Genomic DNA, 20,794 nt, shown 5'->3' with positions numbered 1-20,794 from the left:
TGTATCCAAGCCACGTTCTCCTACGGTGGTTGATGATCTGAGCGCATGATGTAAAAGGCAAGAAAGAGAAAGCAACATGCAGCTTTTTGTTACATGTGAACGTACTTGAGAACGAAGGAAATATAGATCAACGTCCTCAAAGAGATCAAAATTGGCCTACCATGCTCAACACCAATATTATTTATTTAGTGTTTTTTGTCTCATCTAAGATACATAGATTTTCGTTATCGTTCTTTTGAAGGTCAAATACACTATGGGACCAACCAAAGTGAAACATTGCCCGATAGAGAGACACATAGAGCATTATAAGGGGGAGGGGGAGTGAGTGTGAGGAAACATTATAAATAAATATATTGGGTGTAGCACCCTCATTAAGCAAAATATATGTGGCCTTATGGGACCCTAGAGTGTGAGGAAAAATATTAGGTCCTGTTAGTTGGCACCATCGTTATCAAAGGGTGGGTTTTATGCGAGAGGCGAGAGGCTAGGTGAAGAGTGTTTTTTGTTGTTGTTAAGAACCGAGGGCTTCTTTCTTTCTTTCTTTCTTTCTCAAAGACTAGACAACACATAAGATGTAATCTATTGTTCGCTCTTAGAGATGACATTTTCGGTGTCTTAAAAAGATGTTAATATATCTTTCTTTCTCTCTCAGTAAGGCATAAATCAGACAAGCTAGCGGATCTGTCTTTGTCTTGGGTGCATATATACATGTTACATGCATGTATATGTACACATATAGGTATGCAATACTTTCTATGGAATGGAATGAAATGAAGAGAGGGCATATGTGTGTGTTGTATGTTCTCCGTCGTGGTGATCATGTGTTGATTAATAGTAATAATCTCAGGAAACAAGTCTTAAGGACTATGCTTAGATCCGTCCATCAAATCCAATCCAATCCAATCCATCCCAAGTCAGTTGCTTGGATACAGCACAAGTCACAACAAAACCATACCTCAAAAGAAGAAGAAGAAGAAGAGCCATCCTATAATATGTATGCAAGATGAGCTTTCTGTTTTGTCCTCCTTCTTGTTAGTTTAAACGGATGGATGACTACTAAATTCTAATAATAAAAGACTAGAGAAAAGAAGAAAAAGAAGACTAGTAAAAATAGATGATGATTGATGGGTTAGTAACCCTCCAAAAAGCAAACAAACGAAAAGGAGAGAGAGAGAGAGAGAGAGAGCCAAAAAAGCAAAAAGCAGAAAGCAAACATAAGGAAAAAGCATAAGCACAATTTTTTTTTTAAAATTTTAAAAAATGCCCTTTTTCCTTTGTTTTTTTTTTCTTTTACTTGTTTTCTAAACATATAAATAATAATAATAATAATCAAGAAGAAGGAGAAGAAGAAGAAGAAGCTTAGTGGAGAGTAAATTTAACGGCAGCCGGAAAAAATAAAAAATAAATTTTCAAGCCCAGAAAATGCGTGCACAATATATATATATATATATATATATATATATATGTAATATAATATGTGAAAGGCGTGAAAAAAAACAAAATAAATAAATAAATATATTTCTCTGTGTGTGTAAAAGCAAAAAGCTCATGGAGCAGTAATTTTAACTGTCACCGGTTTTTTAATTTTATTTATTTAATAATAATAATGCGAAGGAGATAAAAAAAAGGGAAAAAAAAAGCGGGGCAAAAGCAAAAAGCGAGCGAGAAAGAAGGCGATAAAAAAGCAAAAAGCCAAAAAGCACCTCTTCTCACAGAGAGAGAGACATTTCTCTCTCTATCTCTCTGTGTGTGTGTGTGAGTCAGAGAGAGAAAGTCAGAGTGACATATTATCTCATATATGTATATGTATGTATACGCACAGAGACAGCTGGTGATCGCCGCCATAGCCAAAAAGCTTCTTCGCCAGACAGAACAGATATAGACAGGCGAAGCCCATTTGCTACCAAAACCCTAAACTTCAATTCAACAGAAAAGTAAGCCTTTCCTTCTTCTTCTTCTTCTTCTTCTTCTTCTTCTCTCTCCGCGTTTCGTTTACACACACAAACACATGTATGTATTTATGTATGTATATATATATATATATATAATATAATCTTCTTCGTCTTCATCATCGCTTTACTCTCTCTCTCTCTCTCTCTCTCTCTCTCTCTCTGTGTTTGCAAGGAACATTCATTATTCATTCCTGGACTGAAATGCAGGTCCGATCTCCATAGCCATAGCCATAGCCACATCACACAGAACAAGTTCTGAAGCTCCACCTTCCGCTATTCAATTCTCTGCACATACAACCAAATCTATACAGTCCTCAATAATATCCGAATCTGCACTAACCCGTATGCACACCCTGTACATACATACATATACATACACATCTTCTTCTTCTTCTTCTTCTTCTTCAACAAGATAGGTCTGACCATGTTCATAATAGCCACACTGGAAGCTTGAAAGCTCTACCTTGAATCACAACAACAAACAACAACACACGCCTTTGAACTCTTCTTACACCGATCACTATAATTGAATTCTACACAGGCAGACAGACCTGGTAGGCTAATATTCAAACCAATGCAACATACAGTGTAAATCATTGATCAATTTCTCCTTCTACTCTTCTTTTGTGCACACACTATACAACTTATACTCCTTCCTACACAGACAGACAGACAGACAGGTAGGCAGGCAGGAAAGGAAAGGTCTTATCGCCATAGCCAACAAAAAGAAAAGAAAAGAAAAGAAGCCTCATCGTGTATATATATGTATATATACGAACCATTATTTTGAGAGAATGACCATGAAGCATCTTGCTTACATCGCCGTCTCTTCTGTCCCAATGCCCATTATTTCGCCGACTTCATCTTGTCCAAAGGAACCATCGACTCATGAGAACCACGGTAGCAAGGCCCATGCATCCATCCTCAAGCTTCGTCCTAACCCCAACTCTCTGTTCATCTTCTGGAAGAAGCCACGATTCTGGCTTGGCCTCATCGCTCTTTGCTTCCTTCTCAGACTAATCAAAATCAGCAGTGAATATCGTCCATCCGTGATGAATACGGGTATGAATAATGAGATGATTCTGCGTGATGCTCAGGAGAATCCTACACTGCGTCGTCGTGTTCATGTGGATGGTATCGGTAAAGGAGATGATCCAATAGCAACACAGAAGAAGAATGTTAGACAATCCAGGTCCGATGGCCTACCTTCTTCTTCTTCCTATGATGACAAGAAACAATTAACGGAGACCACTGATCCCCCTCACCCATGGATGGCTCAACCGTTGCTAAATCTACGTGGATCATCAGATGAAGCTTCAAAGAGCTTCATCCAACCTTTCCCTCTCCACGTTTTGCCAGAGAACATGTCTGAGAGTGAGAAGCACTTCTGGAAACAACCAAATAGCTCTGGGTTCAAGCCTTGTCTGGAGTTTAGCTCTGATTACCTTGCAGAGAGCAGAAAATTAGCACAGACAGAGGAGAAGCAGGGGAAGAAGTATCTTCTGGTTATCGTCGCAGGTGGATTAAACCAACAACGCAACGAAATTGTCGACGCCGTTGTTATTGCTCGCATTTTAGGTGCAGTCCTAGTTGTTCCGATCTTACAAGTGAATCAGATATGGAATGATCCAAGGTTAGCTGTCAGAGTTAGAGTATTGTTTCTAAATATATCTTGGTTTTCCTCGGTATGCAGACAATCCTGTCGGATTTCATAGCTGTCACAGTATAGGATTTCCTTATACATATCTCGCAAGATCTCTTGTTTGTAATAATCATATCATGCAAACATTCGTGTATTTCGCAGGTGGTTTTGATCATGGCGATGATTTTTAGTTCTGATTCTTGATTTTGTATCTGTCTTATTTTGCAGTGAATTCTCTGATGTCTTTGATGTTCATCACTTCAAGAGCGTATTGAAAGGCCATGTTTCTGTAGTTTCTTCGCTGCCTTCCACACATATCATGACTCGGCCTGTGCAACGAAGCAATACACCACTGTTTGCCACCCCTCAGTGGTTTCGACACAACTATATGAAAAGGGTGTGTTAGTCACCATCATTATTCATTCAAATTATCTCTGGGCTGTTTTTATGATCATCTTCATTCATTTTGGGTTCTCCTTGATTCATGACCGTGACTGTGTCTGAGAACCATTCATTTGAATTTTCTCTTGTGCTGACTTCATCTGGTTTCCTGTCTCCTACAGTTGAATAGAGATGGTATTTTGTTACTACGGGGATTGGACGGTAGGCTCTCCAAGGATCTTCCACCAGACCTGCAAAAACTTCGATGCAAGGTAAAGAGCTCTACAAACTCCATAGCTAATGCATTGTCCTTGAATGTGTTACATTATTTGCAGAAGATCAGGAACCCGATCTCATCTTATAAGTAGGTAAAGAGCTTTTAATTAGTTTCAATATAATACATACAGTTCATGAAACGCCATAAGCTTCTCTTTAGAACTTATGGCTACATTTAGGAACCGCATGGCTACAACATAGGTGTTTGAAACATTATACTTCAAAAGTGTGTCAGTATGGCATGTCTACATGGAAGGTAGGACTTGAGAAGATAAAGAGTTCCGTACAGTCCCTAGTTCCTTCATAGGTTCTGGAATCATAATCTGGACATGGAAGGTATTAGATGAGAAGCCATACAGCTCCACAGTTCTGTTGGTTTTTGAACCATTCTGCAGTTATAACATGAGAATTGTTTGAGAAATCTGTCATGTCTTTACATTGAATTATATCATGAGAATAGTATGGACGGCAAAGCTTTTATCTCAATTGATCTCAGGTTTGCATCGTTTTCCTTTTCCATGTAGATCAACGCAGTTTTTACGACATGAGAGTTGTTTTGATCTATTGAAATTCATTGAGGATTCTTAACTGGCTTTTTGTTTTTGTTTAGGTTGCCTTCCACGCACTTAGGTTCACAGCCCCTATCTTAGAAATTGGAAATCTACTTTCTCGAAGGATGTGGGAGAAGGGTCCATATGTAGCTCTTCACCTGAGGCTTGAAAAGGATGTGTGGGTGAGAACTGGTTGTTTGCCCGGTCTCGATCCATCATTTGATATAGAAATCCATCATGCACGACAAGAGAATCCTCGATTTCTTACTGGTCGAAATCAAATGAATTACACGGAACGAAAAGTAGCTGGGCTCTGTCCTCTTAATGCAGCAGAAGTTGCAAGGTAAATTTCAAAATTTTGAGACACATGATTCACATGTTCTCAAAATACACCAGATTTGAATCAAAGTGGATCCACTATATACATTCAATTCTCCGTATGAATATTTATACATGCACATCATTTTGGTAAAACATTGTTTTACTGCTGGGAAACCTCAATGAGGGGTCAATGCCCATTAAAACGGATCACAAAGAGACATTCAAAGAAGAGGGAATAACAAGAATATATAGACACACAGACATGGGCATCCATTGTGGGGCATCCGCAATACACAAATGCTCACATTTGAGTAGTTGAAATTTGTATATTCCGCAGGCTTCTGGAAGGTCTTGGAGCAACGAAAAAGACAAACATATTTTGGGCTGGAGGCAAACCCTTAGGAGGAGAAGTCGCTTTGAGGCCATTGATAAACAAATTTGGTCACCTTTACAACAAGGAAACACTTGCTCTTCCTGGGGAATTGGATCCATTTCTCAGCAAAGCTTCGTGTTTGGCTGCGATCGACTATCTCATAAGCCTACACAGCGATGTTTTTATGCCATCTCATGGTGGAAACATGGCAAGAGCCCTACAGGTTTATTTCCATCTTTTCGTTATTTCATTCTTATATTTGCTAGTCTTCAAACTTAGATATGATGAATTAGCTTCTTTTCACCTGGCCTTTTTCATCACTATATGGCTGTGTGATGAAACTTAGATGTGTTCGTATCAGTTTCTCAAGCGGGTGCTTATTTTTTTCATCTTATGCATAGCTAGTTTATAATCCTGATTTGTGATGGGATTAGTTTTTTGTGTTGTTGTCATTTTTCTATCCATATTTGATTATTTGTGATGGGACTAATTTTTGGTGATAGTTCCTAAATTTTCACCTTCATTTCTCTCATCCTTATTTGGCTAACTAAGTCTTTAATCTTATGTGTGATATGATTTAACATTTCTATCAAGCACCCATTCTTGTTGTATGCTTATTTTTTTCTTTCGCTCTAATCTGTTGTAAGCAGGGTCATAGAGCTTATGCAGGTTTCCGGAAGCATATAATACCAAACAAAAGAGAGATGCTTCCTTATTTCCTCAATAATTCTCTCACTACTGATGGGAAAGAGGTGGACCTTATCATCAGGAAACTACATAAGGACTCATGGGGCCAACCTTCTTTCCGAACCCGCCGAGTAGGACGTGATGTGTTGGCTTATCCTGCACCTGAATGCATGTGCAATAGTAATTCCAACACAAATCAGCATTTATCCAAGTAGTTCACTTGTATGAATGAAAATTATATGGCGAGATGAAGAAAACCTTGCACTGTTCTTTTGCTTTAAGAAATATCCATCCATCGCTTGGCATCATCGAGAATAATGGGAATGAAAGAGCATTGCCGGGAGCTATGTGATTTTTATTTAGAGGTGGCTGAACGACAGGACAGAATGATTCCTGCCATTTGATGAAGAAATATATTTGATTGAGAGGTCAGAATGGGGACAGAATGAGAATATGGAATATCTAAGAAGAGGCCATCTTGAATGATGCCAGATATATATATATAATGTTTCATGACCATGACAAAATGGGGAGTCATGTCTCTCACACAGCAAATATCTGTCTAGTATTTCTTTTCCCTCTTGGCAGAGGAATATATTGTTTAGATTCAGCAGATATGACCACAGCTTAACTGTCTTATTATGTTTCTCTTTATAAACCTGTAATCTATTGTCTAGACAATACCCAATCCTTGTACTAACACTTCTGTATGTTTCCAATGTAACCCCCTCTGTGAATATGAGAATGCTTCCATAGATAGCCTTGGTGATTTGAGAGGATTCATACAGAATCCATTCAAACACATTGTAAGTTTGCTCTAAGACCTCAATAATGCATGTGGTTGAAGTTATCTCCCAGAGCGTATAATAAACTCATGAATGTCAAAACTATTGCAAAATCTAACAAAATGCAGTTTGAAGTCTCTTTTATCTACTAAACAATTCAAGAAACCCACACATACGATGTTAACCATGACATATGTTTTATATCTTTTGTGTCACCAGTCTGGATACTAAGCCCATTGCAATACCATGAGAGAGATCTCCAAGTTCAGTCTCACTCTTTAATAGAATTGTCCTTTTTAACATAGTGATGGGAAGAAATATTGGCTGTCTGGTTTTAACTCACACTAAGTGCAAGGTTTGATTTTGGGGTTCAACTCAGCAAATTCATTTCATTGTTGTGTATGATTAATTAAATCGAGGTTTGGTTTTGGAGTTGAAGTGATGGTAAACATCACACATGAATTGTTTAAATGGACAATGGTTGGGTTTTAGAGTTAAATGACACAGCAAAATCAGTAAGACTTTGTTATTGTTTTTGTCTAGAAGCATCAAGCCACATAAGATCCAAAGACAATTATTTCTGTAAAGCAACTCAACTCCCATAAAATCCGTTGAACTTCATTGTTCTTAAACATCTTATAGCTGACTCACCCTCCATTTTGACTTGGTTTATCACCTTTTTAAAGTCTTCACTTCCCTTATATGTTTTCTTCTTCATAAACTAAGACATCTCTCTTGTTGATGAAATTATTTGAAGTCTAATTTGCATTTTTTTGGGATCGGTCATCATCGTTCATAAATGCAATTTGTCTTACAACTCCTTTAATTGTAATTTTTGCTTGTGTATGCAATTCAATGTGTGCATTGACATTTTCATTTTCTAATGTACACTAAGTTTATGCTTGGAATTCCTCAAATAAAAACATCGTTGTTCATAACATTCATGGTAACTATGTGTTTGTGATTTTCAACACATGTAGGTAAAGTCTTCTTCAAAGATCCACAAACTCGGCATTTTTGTCCGTTTATTTTATACATAACAATTTCCTATGAACAACCATTAGACCATCATTTGTTACATTGCATAATTGACGAATCATTAGACCATTCCATTACATTCAAATGGCTCGCATTCTTATTCTAGTGATGGAAATTATCTCCTACTCTTTGAACATCAAATCACCAAAAGAGAATTATAGACCCTGTGCAATAAATCTATAGACATCAACAACCAAGAGGATTTTGTCTCAATTGTAAGACCAATTAAATTCCCATTGAGATCATAGCCACGGATAGGGTTATTTATTGAGTACATGTTTTTAAGGTTAAAAAAAACCCTAACATTTGGCTTCTAGGATCACATGGAAAGCAAATAAAAATATTCAAAACATCATAAAAGTAAAAACCTTGGGTTTAGAATGAATGTGACATACAAAGAAATGGATTGGAAAATAGGACATTAAACGTGCTTCATAATGTGCCATTAATTTTCTCCACGAATGAGCCTTTTTTGTGTGGGAAATTCGAGAATGTTGACATCTCAAACATTATATTGTGTATGTTTCACCAAACTACAAAATAATATTCTTCATTGAACAAGGAAAATTCACTCACCTATACATGTTTGAGTTCATTCATTGTCCACCACAATCATTGCTTCAACAAACTATGCATATTTTGCAGTAAATGTGCTTGGGTATATCATGTTTTGAATAATGCATTGCATTCAACCATATTCGCATTTGATTTCCATACATTGTCAATCCAGTCCACTCCCTACACACATTAGTCTACCAATCACAATATGCACTCTCGATCCTAGCATTTAAAAATAGATTCTTGAAAATCAAGTCCCTAATTAATTCCACACAATACTGCATAAAAATGGTTTCACTTTTGGTTCCATATATCATATTCAACGTCTGAGAACAGTCTTTTGGTACCATAAATCATATTAAACATCTGAGGACGGTAAAAAATGTGTATAAACAAAACGATAATGCCAAACCTCTTGCTGACATACTACATAATGAAGACCTGTAATGAAAACAGGCGTCCATAAATCTTGTATATAAGAATGAGCAAACCAAATTTCCTTTGTAAGCTTAGATACTTGTTAAATTCTCCATATGTTTCTGATCCAACCACTTTAGGACTATATATTACAGTGCATCAGAAGCAAAACTTTAAGTTTATTACATGTACACCAGTCTGATTTGTTGTTACAAATTCATAAAACATGAGCCATAAAAGCTATTGAAAAAATTAAGTTTGAAGACTACAAGAGAGTCCAATGCAACTGTAAAGCTATTGAAAAAATTAAGTTTGAAGACTACAAGAGAGTCCAATGCAACTGTAAGCTTTACAGATATGAATAAAATCTTACGAACTTAAGAAAGAGATTAGCCATTCATGTGGATTTGAATAAAATCCCATGCACTTCCAAACAAGAGCAGAGCAACTGATGGAAGTAAAAATTCGACTTCAGTTATAAATCGACAGCGCAAAATTTGCGACCTTGTAACAAAATTTCGTGACATAAGGTTAAAGTTTCTCTGCATGCCCTAGTTACTTTACCTTCTATCAAAATTGAAGTAATCAGTGTTATCAACTATTCTCGTGTTCCTCAAAACCCAGCATTACTTCGAGGTCAGTGGATTTCTTAAGTGAGAATTTACAACCTTTCAGTGTAAAATCTCCATGATGAGTTGCATGCCTTACCTTGATTGATAAGTCGATAAACAATTATGTACAAGCTGAAGCCATATATACTTTATCTACTGGCTCCTTCTCCTTTTCTTACTATTTGGTGTTCCATGCACCTGGGTGGTGGCCCCATATGTTTTCCGCTGAAAGTTCTCAAATGCTTCTGATACAGCTTCAACCTGAAGGCATAAAACCAGAATTAACTAACTGGTTAAGAGATTTCGAAAGAAAAACCATTTCATGAAAAAATAAATCAAATCTCTACAAGAATGTATCAAGTTCTAGAGACTTATCACATTAAAAAAACAGTAGTGAGAAGCTCTCCATTGGAAATACCAATTCTGGTTTTTTGGAATACACTCGAACAATTCTGTCCTCAAACCAATCAGGCAACAATTGACTAACACGCTCCTTAGGTATTGGAAACTTCAAATGAGATTCATAATCCTAGTGAAGGAAACATTGAGTGAAAAAGGCTCAGTGCAAGAAGTATTTGATCATGAATAGAGAAATAATATTTAGGCCTACCTGAAAAAAGTGCACCCTTTTCCATAGCCAAAATGTCAACATCCAAAGTAGATAGTATTAATGAGCAGCCATTTATATACACTCCGAACATAGAATAGAACTCCAACAGAAGCATGAATACCTGTCTACAGGATTTTCATTTCCGTAAGTCAAATCGATCTTCACATTGCTCACCACAATATCATCAGGGGAGAGATTTACATCGTGTTTAACCTACAACATGCTTTATCAAGATATTCCGTCATAGTTGTTAAAGGGGAAAGAGGGTATCTCACTTAGTGTTTTTCTGTACCTGCGAACAAGCAATATCTTCAGGTGTGACTGGCTTGAAATAGTCCAATCTCTCCCTTGGAACAGCATACTCATTGCAGTACTAATGACATTGCAATAATAGTAAACCATAAAATCTGTAAAAAAGTAACTGAATTTGGAATACCATGTTCTACTATCTAACCTGATACAGCTCTCTTCGTCTCATCCTTATTACTATCTTTCGTGCCTCCTCTAATTCTGGTGTGTCAGATGTCTCGATTGTTTTCAATATTGTGTCATCAAGCTTCAAGATATTAGAAATAGATCATTATTGGAGTCAGAAGAAACAACAGAACCTCAATGGAAGTACGCATATACCTGAGAATCAACTAACCTTCCAAAAATCTCGTGCAGCAAAAACTTGGTGCGATATCTGTAAATAGTCATTTGCCAGTAGAAGTGCATCTACAACCATGAATTCCAAAGCCTGGCTCATAAAAGAAAACAGCTTATCACTATTTTAATGGGGAGTTACTGTGCTTTTTTAGAGTTCTAATAAGTATCATTTAATTTAGTAAAGCAGACAACCTTCACTTTAGAATGTGTGTAGACTGTTCTGAATAAATCAGCTCGTGTTTGAAACAGTCCGTAGACATTCACATCTGCAAAGAAAAAAGGGCTCCCAAATCATGGAGTTGCCAACTCATGAGGAGAACATATGCCCACCTCTCAATGAATTCTCTATATTGGGCAAACAAACACCCACACTCTTTGGCACGATAGCAGATCTCATTGTCTATTACTCTCATATTCTCCAGTAACCTGATTTCCACAGACATGGGAGTTTGCATGAGAAAATCTTGAACTTAGAACAGCATAATCCATTTTTTCTCTATTGTAGGTACCACAATATGTTGGTTTTAAAGGCTCACCTCTTGAAAGAGAAATTTTTAGTAATGCCACAAGCACGACAATCCCTCTCAATGTAATCGAACCTGATGTATTCAAAATTAGCTCTCTCAGCCTCTCTAGATTTGCAGAATATAAAACCGTAGAATGCAAGTGGGCATTTGTCCGTGTGTGGAGAATGCTCCTCCACGAAGCACATCCCACACTCAAACAAACATTGTTTTGATTATGAGTGCAAAGAATCCAGAAAGTGTTTGAAGACTTTCGATGCGAACAGTTGGCCACTGGAGTTATCTCTTTTTGGATAGATATGTGGCACTTAGATCACATGTAGTTCATGAAAAATAAAATATAAACAGCAATGGAAGTCATTTAACAAGACTGAACTAGCATCTCCATAAAGGACTTACTTGTCAACATCAACACCATTACGTCCATTTGCAACAATGTCAAAGAGAAACCGTTTCTCATTAGAACTCTACAAAAACAGAAGACCTGAAAATATAAGTTGTACTAAATCAAAGATAGAATCCACTGGTGAAACATGTTATGGAACAACAGGAGAACCTGAGTAGAGGACCGATGAGAGCTTGCTAGAATCATGGACTGGAAAACAGAACTATCTTAGAATCTCCATCTAAACCATTTATGCTAAACATTAAAATGGAAATGCTAACCTTGACTCTTTTAACATCTCCTGGATCAATATCAATATTATGTTCATCAACAATATGGTCAACCATTTTTTCAGACATCTCTTCATGAACCCTAACAAAGATGTGCATGATATCAAAACATTTATAGTATAAAGATAAAATATATAGATTTCTCTTCATACACAATAATTATACCATTTGACTCCACCAGTTAAGACTCGTGGTAGAAACTCATGTTCAAAAATGTGGCTGAATGGACCATGACCTACATCATGAAGCAGCCCTGAAAACATAGAAATGAAATCTCTGAAATAAGGATTTAATCTAAATGCATATTGTTAACACATAATAAATGTTCAGTTTGAGGAGAACCTGCCAACTTGACAGTACTAACATCGGATCGTTCAATCCCAAGTTCTTCCTGAGAGAATCCATCCACATTCCCCAGTCACGTATAAAAGCTTTACTTATATAGAAAAAAACTTAAAACATGAATTAAGAACCCTTTGCAGAGAAGATTGACTCACTTGGTAAACAGCAAGTTGCTTCATCACCTCACCTGCAATAGCATACACACCCACTGAATGTTCAAACCGCGTGTGAACTGCTCCAGGAAACACAAAGGCACACAATCCTGCAAAGAACACATCTATACCATGATATTTGGTAGATTATTATTTGAGAAAAGCATAAATCAAATAATTGAGTAAGCTTGCCTAGCTGCTTCACATCGCGTAACCTGTAATGTAAAGAAGGTGTCAACAAGAATCTTAAACATAAATGATAGATAACAGATGTGCATCCAACCATTCAATACAAGGCTATAATATATCGCATTTATTGCTTATGGTGCCCATTCAGCTCATGTAAATTCATGTCTGCCGGTAAGAAAAAACTCCATCGCAAAGTACACAGAAGAATGGTGAAAACAAAAATGATTTCTGCTCAACAGATACAAATGATGACTGTCATATATGCACTCCCATATGGGTATAAGTAATGTATATGATAGAATGTACAAAATAAATCAATTTGGGTCAAATAGACCATGGGCAGATCAGCCCATGAACATCCTCAATGGGATGACGCTTTGCAACATCAATGTCCTCTATCCTGAACCAGTTGGGAATTATTTTCGATTTCAGGCAATAATACTATGTATCCTCCAACATTGACAGCGTCTTCAATGTGATGATCCATGTATATTTGAGTGAGTGGAAACAGGACAGAGCAGGCCAATTGAAATCTCGGTTGAAGCAATATTTTTCTATGAGATGCTGGTTTTTCTTTCTCTCATGGCCTTTGAAGTCCAATATATGACTTTGTATGTGTCCTCTATGTAATGGTCATCTAATTCTCAAGGGATTTTCTAAGTCTGTGGATCTCTAGGAAAAAACAATTCCAAACATCTCTGATCATAGAAGTACATGATCCGGGAAAATAGACCAAATCCCTCCCTAAAGAGGCCGTGGAAGCACCCTCCCTATGTATATTTCCGGCCTCTGACCAACGTGGTGACATGTAAATCTGTCCAATGGTGCATCTCGATCCATGAGACAGATGGATATCCATATATCCATGGTGCTGTATAAATTCCTCCTTGGTAATGTGGAGAAGATTTTATCAGTTAAATACTATCTTCATCCTTGGTAATGTGCTTCGGTCCATGTCCTAGTCTCTAACTAAATGAGAGACATACTATGATGTTTATAAAAGGCCAAAATGGGACCAGAATTAAAACCATCATTGTGTATACACTTCACACAACCTAAGAAAAAATGAGTATCTAAGAGCTGAGAAACAAGCATTCTGCATAAAGGTAAAAACATCAGTACGAGAGAGTATAATACGAGTAACCATGCATTTGACTACATATAGAATGAGAGAAGGAGCTCTCAAATAGTTTCACAGTATTAGAATCATATCCATCCCCAAGGAGCTCTCAAATAATTTCATCCAATATATATATGGTTTAGGCCGAAATCACATTTGATGATTGCCCTTGGGTAGATCATAATAATGGGTTTGGATGAAAGTAGCATATACCAATACAGACAAAATTTTCGTTCACAGGTATCAGGAACCCTGAAGTCTGAATAATGAACATCTCGGAATTGCATTGCTACATCTCCTAATCCATATTTACAGTCCCAAGCTCCTGTCTGCGAGAACTCTTTCATCCATATCTTTTTGCCTTCTGAACTATCCTACTTTGTCTTTGATGGGTCTAAATGTGTCCTCAAATGCTCCAGATACCAACCCATGTTGCAATCTTCAAGTGGATCACATTGCTGGATACTTTCAGCCATCAATGCAGAAGGGAAAGCCAGAATGCAATGTCAATAGAATTGAAAATTTTGATACATTGTTTCCCATTTCGACAATGGGAAATGTTCTGGCCATTTCATGCAACTAAGATAGTTTTTGCATCTATGGTCAACTTCCACTTGGAATCTATAGATGCTTCAGCCAGTGTGGTCGGTTCTTTTGCTTTTCCAAGAATGACCATATGGATGATTTGTTTTAGAGATTGCCACTGCTCCTCTATGTTCATGGATCTTCTTGGCCCTCCCATTTAATGTTGCTCATCAGCAGGTCCCTACCATCCAGAAGTGTCCTTCACTTTGGAAGTGTCTTCTCCATCTATGGAACCAAAGTGCATGGATGAGATAGCACTGGTGCTGATCAGATTCTTCCAATTGAATTTGGATCTTCTTTGTGTATAGCTCTCATCACTCCTCCCCAGAAACGTCATTCCTCAAATTCCACATCCTGACTGAGTATGATCCTCCTTTCAACTAGATTGGGGAACTTGAACTTCATTATATACATGGGAACGACACATTTCCTTTTTTCGACACTTGGCTCTGTCCTAGTTACATCCAGCATATGAAGCTAACAAGCCATCCAAAGGTTTCAAAATGGATGGACAAAGGTTCCATATAAGAATAGTCAAAGTATCTGAGTGATTCCCAGTGCCATGCTGAAATGAAGCTCTAGTTAGGATTGTAACCATCCAGCTGGTCTGCTTCTTTGAGAATCCACCGAGCATGTTCCCACAACGTCCACTCAACCACCTTATCATGGCAATGATATGTTACATCTTGATTTCCTTGATGGCTAAGCATTTCTAGAACTGATCCCTCTTACTCTCTCGATCTCGGACTCTGCCTCTGCCTGTGCCTCTCGCCCTTTTCTTGGGAACGGGTATTGTATCTGAGTATAATACAGTCAAAGGTACAAAATTACAATGTCCGTGGCCAACTATCAGCACTACATTTCCTCTCAAGGCTGCACCAGGCATAGAAAGCAAGGGTTTCAAATTAAAGCAGAAAGACAGATATCATATGTGAGTATCTCTGCAGTAGAATTCAATAGAAAAGACATAGTACACAAACCATTACATATTTTCTGGAACATGTTAAACTGATATAAATACTGCTAGGAAAGTAGAAAAGAACAAGAAAACTGCGTACCTTTGAAACTCTTCTGTATCAATAAATTTCAGGCTCATCTGCATACAATTTAATAACAAAACAACATCAATAACAAAGCCTAAAACTACATGCTCAAAGATCATACAATATTACTTTGATCAGCATGTGTTCAGGAAGGAAGCTCCTGTGGACATAGAGTCATACTACTTCCCAACAAAAACCAAACACAAGGCCAACTCAATGCTTCCATACTTTCAGGTAGTTAAGAGCCCCATTCCCATTACAATTCAGTAGCTTTATGCTCCAACTTTACAACTTCCATGTTCATTTACATTTGTTATGGTTTGTATCCTCTCTGATGCTATTAGATTGTCTTGAAACGTGGATTTTTGTGATATTAAGGATTTTATGAGCATTTAGTGTTTTGTAAGAAAAAGGCAGAACTTTGAATTTATATCAAATTTCCTCTTTTATAACCTACTTCTAAGATACGAGATCAGAGTTTAGGAGCAGGTATGGTTTTAATTCGAAAATGCCACGAACTCTAGTGGGACATGGTTCTAGCTCTTTTAAGTCATGATGGAATATGGAAGAGATTTTACTTCTCACAAAGAAGAGCTGAAGCTTAATGGAGACAGAAGTAAATGTAGAAATGATTACTTCCAAGAAACGAATAATGAAGCTCAATTTTGTATGAAATTTTAAAACATAATCAGTGATAAAACAATCCACAGACAGAATGTACCATGATAAATCAGAAACGCCTAATCCTATGATTTCACAGCAAAATCTGTCACCTGATACATTGGCCATTAAAAAATAGAACCATGGTAGATTCTATAATTGCTCAGGAAAAGGACATGCAAGATAGTGAAATATGTCATTATAAACCAAAACCACATCAGATTCTTTGATCTTTTGGAACAATTTTAGAACTTGGCAACTAGAAGAAGAATGAATAGATGAACCGAGTCAATGTAGTTATTGCTATGGATCGAGTAAAGGATGATCCACAGAAAAAAGGTAATAAATTGCCATAAATAGCCAGAATCAGACCAAATTTTATGATGTTTCAGCAGAAAAATGGAAGAACAAGGATGGAGATAGATGAAATGAATCAGGCTATAGATTTTGATATGTACGAGCAAAAATGACAGAATCTGTCATGATCCGACTAGAATCAGACCAGAGTCATGTGTAACTTCCAACAACCATATACAGAAGAGAACGGAGTGTGCCATAAAAAATAGAAATTTCAATAGGAAGAAGTAAGAAATCGAGAATACTAAATTGACACAAGAAAAACTAACGATATCGTGAGAAACGTTGATTAGATAGATTCGTTATGGTCCATCTTTTACAGAGATTGCGAGCTTGCAATAGAATAGGATAAAATTCGAGCACAGTAGATGTTGTTATTGACCATTAAAAAGACGACATATGTGATATTATACACCAGAACAAGACCAGATTAAATCCTAGTGAACTACCTTTTACAGAAATTTTTGAGCTTGCAATGATGATGACAATCAAATTAGGAGGAGGAATTACCGAATCAACATAGATGTTGCTATGGACATTGTCGAATATCACTTTGGAGCTTAGTCTGTCAGGATAGACTAGCTGGGACAAAGGAAGAGCTTCTTCGCATAAAGCTCCCATGTCCAGGGAGCTTCAGGGAAACAGAAGACGCCGTGTGTGTCGTGTCTTCTACCAAAGATGTTGATGATGATGATGATGACGAGGACGAAGAATGCTCAGCATGTGGAGATCAATCTCCTTAGGAAAGAAGAGAAAAGGCGCTGCTGCTGCAGAAGAAGAAGAAGAAGAAGAATGTGCCGAAAAGCATTAATTAAACCAGAAGATGAACGAGAGAGAGAGAGAGTTAAAAGCAGACGTAGAAGGAGAAGGAGAAAGAGAAAGAGAAGGAAGGAGGTATGGAGATTAAACAGAAGAAGACGAATGAAGAAGGAAGAATCAAGAATCAAGAATCGAGAAGGAGGAGGAGGAGAAGCTATGGCGTGGCGGAACCATGATGGAACACATACATACATAATTGATATATATCATATCATTATATCAATTATGTATGTATGAATTTGCATGGTATGGAAAAAGAGAAGAAAAGCAGCAGTTTCAAACCCAGCCCCCCCCCCCCACCCACCCAAAACAAACCAAACATCTCTCCGTTCGTTTCAGTTAAAAGATAGATACATATAAAGAGATGGAGAGATAATGTATGTATGTATGTATGTATGTATGTATAGACATACATACATACATGTATGCGTGTATGTATCTAGACACATGACGTGTCTATTAGCTTCCAAATCATAAATAGGCTCGGCGAGGGAATCGCGGCCACGGATGGTGCAGGTCGCTCAGCTGCTGACTGCACGTGTGATCTGCACCGTCTGATTTGGATTAAAAAAAAACGCGCAATAAAAAAAGCTATCAGAGGTCGCCCAACTCAAAGTCCTCGGTCGCCTAACCCTGTCAGTAGTCATCCAACCACCACCCACCTATTGTGGTCACCCAACCTAGTTTAATTGTGATCACCCAACCGACGTGTGGTCGCCCTACCCATTAAGTGTTGTGGTCGCCCAACCACATGTATCCCCAACAAAGTTTGGTCGCCCAACTGACGTGTATAAAACCTTGAAACCAGTCATTTTTTCACATTTTTTCAAATGAGATTGTCAAGGTTTTTTAGCCAGCCAATCGTCGACTACGTCCATTTGCCATATTTGCCATCGCCACCCATTTATTTCCCAAGTATGTATTTTACTTGTTTCTACATTTTCTGCAAATTGTTTTGAGCGTAGATGATATTTTTCATGTCGAGGGTTTAGGGTTCGGGAAAATGTTTAGGGTTTTGCTTGATCACTTGATTTCGAAAAATGTTTAGGGTTTTGCTTGATTATTGATTATTTAGGGTTTTGGTTTATTTATGATTAATTTTTTTGGTGTAAATCATATTTTTCATGTCAAGGGTTTAGGGTTTGGGAAATGTTTAGGGTTTTGCTTATGGAGAGACATTGGCAATTTATCAAATATACTACCTTGAGAGGAAGAATAAACCAATCAATTACCGAGATTGTGCATGTTTTAATCGGGGACAGTGAAACTGGCACTTGCATCGAAGGGACCGTTATTGAATGGTACAAGCAACGACAAGAAATATGTGAGAGTGGTAAATTTGCACCCTGTGCAAATTGTAGGGATCAAAGGTCAAGACTTAAAGAGGCCGAGAGGATACTAGAGAGGTATGAAACTAATATTGTGACAATGCATATTGTGGACAAGCCCCCATATTGGTTAAAAATATTGAGCTTGACAACTCCCACTCTATAGTATAATGTATCGCTCCAGTACTCATATTGTGATTGCCAAGACCCTACGAGTAAATGTAAGCAAATACTCGGCATCCAGATGATTATTAAGAGGCACATGCCACATCTATGTGGGTCGTTGCCTTTTGTAGATCACGTGCCCCATATGCTCAATGACCATTTCACAGAAATAGAAGTGGAGACAGAGGTAGAACCAATCAAGGATACAAACCCTATAACATCAGATATGGAGGAATGGGAGTCATAATTACAAACAATTGAGGCAGCTATTCAATGCCTCATACAAGGGTTACGATCCCTCGACCATGCAAACATTTTGGCATGTATGGCTTCCATTTCAGAAACGAGTCAAACAATGGTGTATCACGTTGGTGCACTGAAACCAACCAATGAAGAAGACGGATCCACAAGGCAGAAGCAAGCAATTGGTGCGAAGAGAGAAGCATCAATCGACATTTCACAAGATCTTATTGGCAACTCCTCAAACACTTCCAAAACACACACCAGAAAAATGCAAAAGGTGCAAGTCGAGCTAGGAGGCGGTTGCCAATATGGTGTGAAGAGAGAAGCATCAATTGACATTTCACAAGATTTTATTGGCAACTTCCCAAACACTTCCAAAACACACACCGGAAAAATGCAAAGAGGTGCAAGTCAAGCTAGGAGGCGGTTGCTAATATGTGCGACAAAGAAGATTCGATGCCTGCATTATGATGCCTTGACCTATAGATCAAGGGACTCGAATGTTGATTGTTGCAAGAATTGTGGCCGCATCTTGCCATCATCCCCAGATGAGCCATAAACATGGCTTGAGTGGCACACACTGGAAGTTTAGTTTAGGATGTTTAGTTTAGTCAATTTCAATTGACCAGATTTGTTTTGTTTTGCGGACCTTTGTAATTGGGTTTACGAATCAAGTATGTTTTAAGTTTTATGTTTTATGTTTTAAGTTGAATTTTGGGTGTTAGGTCTAAGTGTGTGTATTTTTTGAACTTTTATATTTTATGTTTTAAGATGATTTTTTGTTGTTAAGACTAAGTTTTAAGTATGGTGAAGTTTGTCGATTTTGGAAGTTTTAATGGTTTAATTTGTGGATGTTTGATTTGCTATTTTAAGTAAGTTTTAAGTGTCAAGTTCAGACTTATTAGAAGATTTTGGTGGAAATGATACATTTGGTTGGGCGAGCTGCAACGATCAAAGTTGGGCGACCAAATGTGGTTGGGTGACCGATGTGTCAGAGCCAAGTGACCTCAGACAACTTTTTTTCGTGCGTTCTTTCTTATCCAAATCGAATGGTGTAGATCACACGTTGTCGTGGAGGATTCTGGCCATAAGGGGAAAACTCGTTGATCGCGTGTGAACAAGGGTGTGCACGAATGCACATAAAAAAGGATCTTGTATAAATTATTGTAAATAACCGAAGACTAATAAGTACAAGATTGGGAGTGTTTAATAGGTACTTTATCATCCCTCGAAAGGAGGGGAATAAAAAATGTGTGAATACAGAAAATCAGGGGGGAATCGCTAATAGAAACGGTCGTCTTTAGTATTGATGCAATGGCCTCTTCTTGTGCTATAAAAGGAGAGGACGGAGACTGAGAGGGGGATCCATCGTTGGGAGGAGAAGACATTGCTGGTTTGCATTGTCTACTATTCAGGCTTTCTATTATGTAATTCAGATAGGTAGGGTGAGGCCTCTGCTCACGTAGGAAGCTCATGTGCTCCCGACCAAAGGCTCACTAGTCTATGTGCGTGCGTGCGTGTTTGTGCGGAACTCGAAGGTCTACCTCCGGCCAGAGGCCGGTTGTTTAGGGTTTGTTGTATTTGCTCTCTCTGTGTGTTGTGTCGTCATTCCTCTCTTTGTTCTCTGTGTGCAAAGAGGTGTTGCTTGGTGTTGCTTCTCCCCTCCCGTGTTCTGCGCATTTCTACTTGAGTTTGTGATCGCGTGTGCTCTATTAAGATATCCGGTAGTTGAACGGGATAGT

The 20,794-nt window shown here is 37.8% G+C and overlaps 2 protein-coding genes across 4 annotated transcripts; one reads left to right on the top strand and one right to left on the bottom strand.

Moving 5' to 3' along the window:
• Positions 1–2,208: 2,208 nt before the first annotated feature.
• On the top strand, positions 2,209–7,035 carry LOC147866382 (O-fucosyltransferase 20-like). Its single transcript, XM_087316824.1, has 6 exons — positions 2,209–3,585; positions 3,823–3,991; positions 4,158–4,247; positions 4,862–5,145; positions 5,461–5,719; positions 6,147–7,035. Exons 1-6 carry the CDS (start codon positions 2,747–2,749, stop codon positions 6,396–6,398), a joined length of 1,893 nt encoding a protein of 630 aa, XP_087172950.1. The 5' UTR covers positions 2,209–2,746; the 3' UTR covers positions 6,399–7,035.
• Positions 7,036–9,343: 2,308 nt separating this feature from the next.
• Positions 9,344–17,172, bottom strand: LOC147866381 (uncharacterized). 3 transcript variants are annotated; one of them, XM_087316821.1, is made up of 19 exons: positions 17,008–17,172; positions 15,496–15,533; positions 12,736–12,758; positions 12,547–12,653; positions 12,392–12,440; positions 12,215–12,302; positions 12,041–12,131; positions 11,931–11,969; positions 11,774–11,841; positions 11,387–11,449; positions 11,221–11,276; positions 11,043–11,116; positions 10,849–10,941; positions 10,657–10,758; positions 10,495–10,575; positions 10,324–10,415; positions 10,203–10,218; positions 10,011–10,121; positions 9,344–9,853 (listed from the first exon to the last, which is right to left on the bottom strand). In XM_087316821.1, the coding sequence occupies exons 1-19, from the start codon at positions 17,116–17,118 to the stop codon at positions 9,746–9,748; spliced, it is 1,410 nt and encodes a 469-aa protein (XP_087172947.1). In that variant the 5' UTR covers positions 17,119–17,172; the 3' UTR covers positions 9,344–9,745. The 3 variants fall into 3 exon arrangements, with proteins under 3 accessions (XP_087172947.1, XP_087172948.1, XP_087172949.1); XM_087316822.1 differs by having other exon boundaries at positions 12,215–12,284; XM_087316823.1 differs by lacking the exons at positions 12,736–12,758; positions 15,496–15,533; positions 17,008–17,172 and having other exon boundaries at positions 12,579–12,653.
• Positions 17,173–20,794: the final 3,622 nt, after the last annotated feature.

The sequence above is a fragment of the Azolla caroliniana genome, unplaced genomic scaffold (genome assembly GCF_043228905.1).
Source record: "Azolla caroliniana isolate FFs.n. ecotype wild unplaced genomic scaffold, voAzoCaro1.0.p SCAF_3, whole genome shotgun sequence".
NCBI lineage: Eukaryota > Viridiplantae > Streptophyta > Polypodiopsida > Salviniales > Salviniaceae > Azolla > Azolla caroliniana.
This window is presented reverse-complemented; position numbering and strand designations above follow the sequence as displayed.

What these genes read in the sequence shown, in the direction of transcription:
- LOC147866382 (XM_087316824.1), top strand. Translation starts at nt 2,747, where the DNA reads ATGACCATGAAGCATCTTGCTTACATCGCCGTCTCTTCTGTCCCAATG. An exon ending in CAGATATGGAATGATCCAAG is followed by an intron (nt 3,586 to 3,822) that starts GTTAGCTGTCAG and finishes CTTATTTTGCAG; the next exon opens with TGAATTCTCTGATGTCTTTG. An exon ending in AATGCAGCAGAAGTTGCAAG is followed by an intron (nt 5,146 to 5,460) that starts GTAAATTTCAAA and finishes TATATTCCGCAG; the next exon opens with GCTTCTGGAAGGTCTTGGAG.
- LOC147866381 (XM_087316821.1), bottom strand. Translation starts at nt 17,118, where the DNA reads ATGGGAGCTTTATGCGAAGAAGCTCTTCCTTTGTCCCAGCTAGTCTAT. An exon ending in TAGTACTGTCAAGTTGGCAG is followed by an intron (nt 12,303 to 12,391) that starts GTTCTCCTCAAA and finishes CTATGTTTTCAG; the next exon opens with GGCTGCTTCATGATGTAGGT. An exon ending in GAGATGTTAAAAGAGTCAAG is followed by an intron (nt 11,970 to 12,040) that starts GTTAGCATTTCC and finishes TCTGTTTTCCAG; the next exon opens with TCCATGATTCTAGCAAGCTC.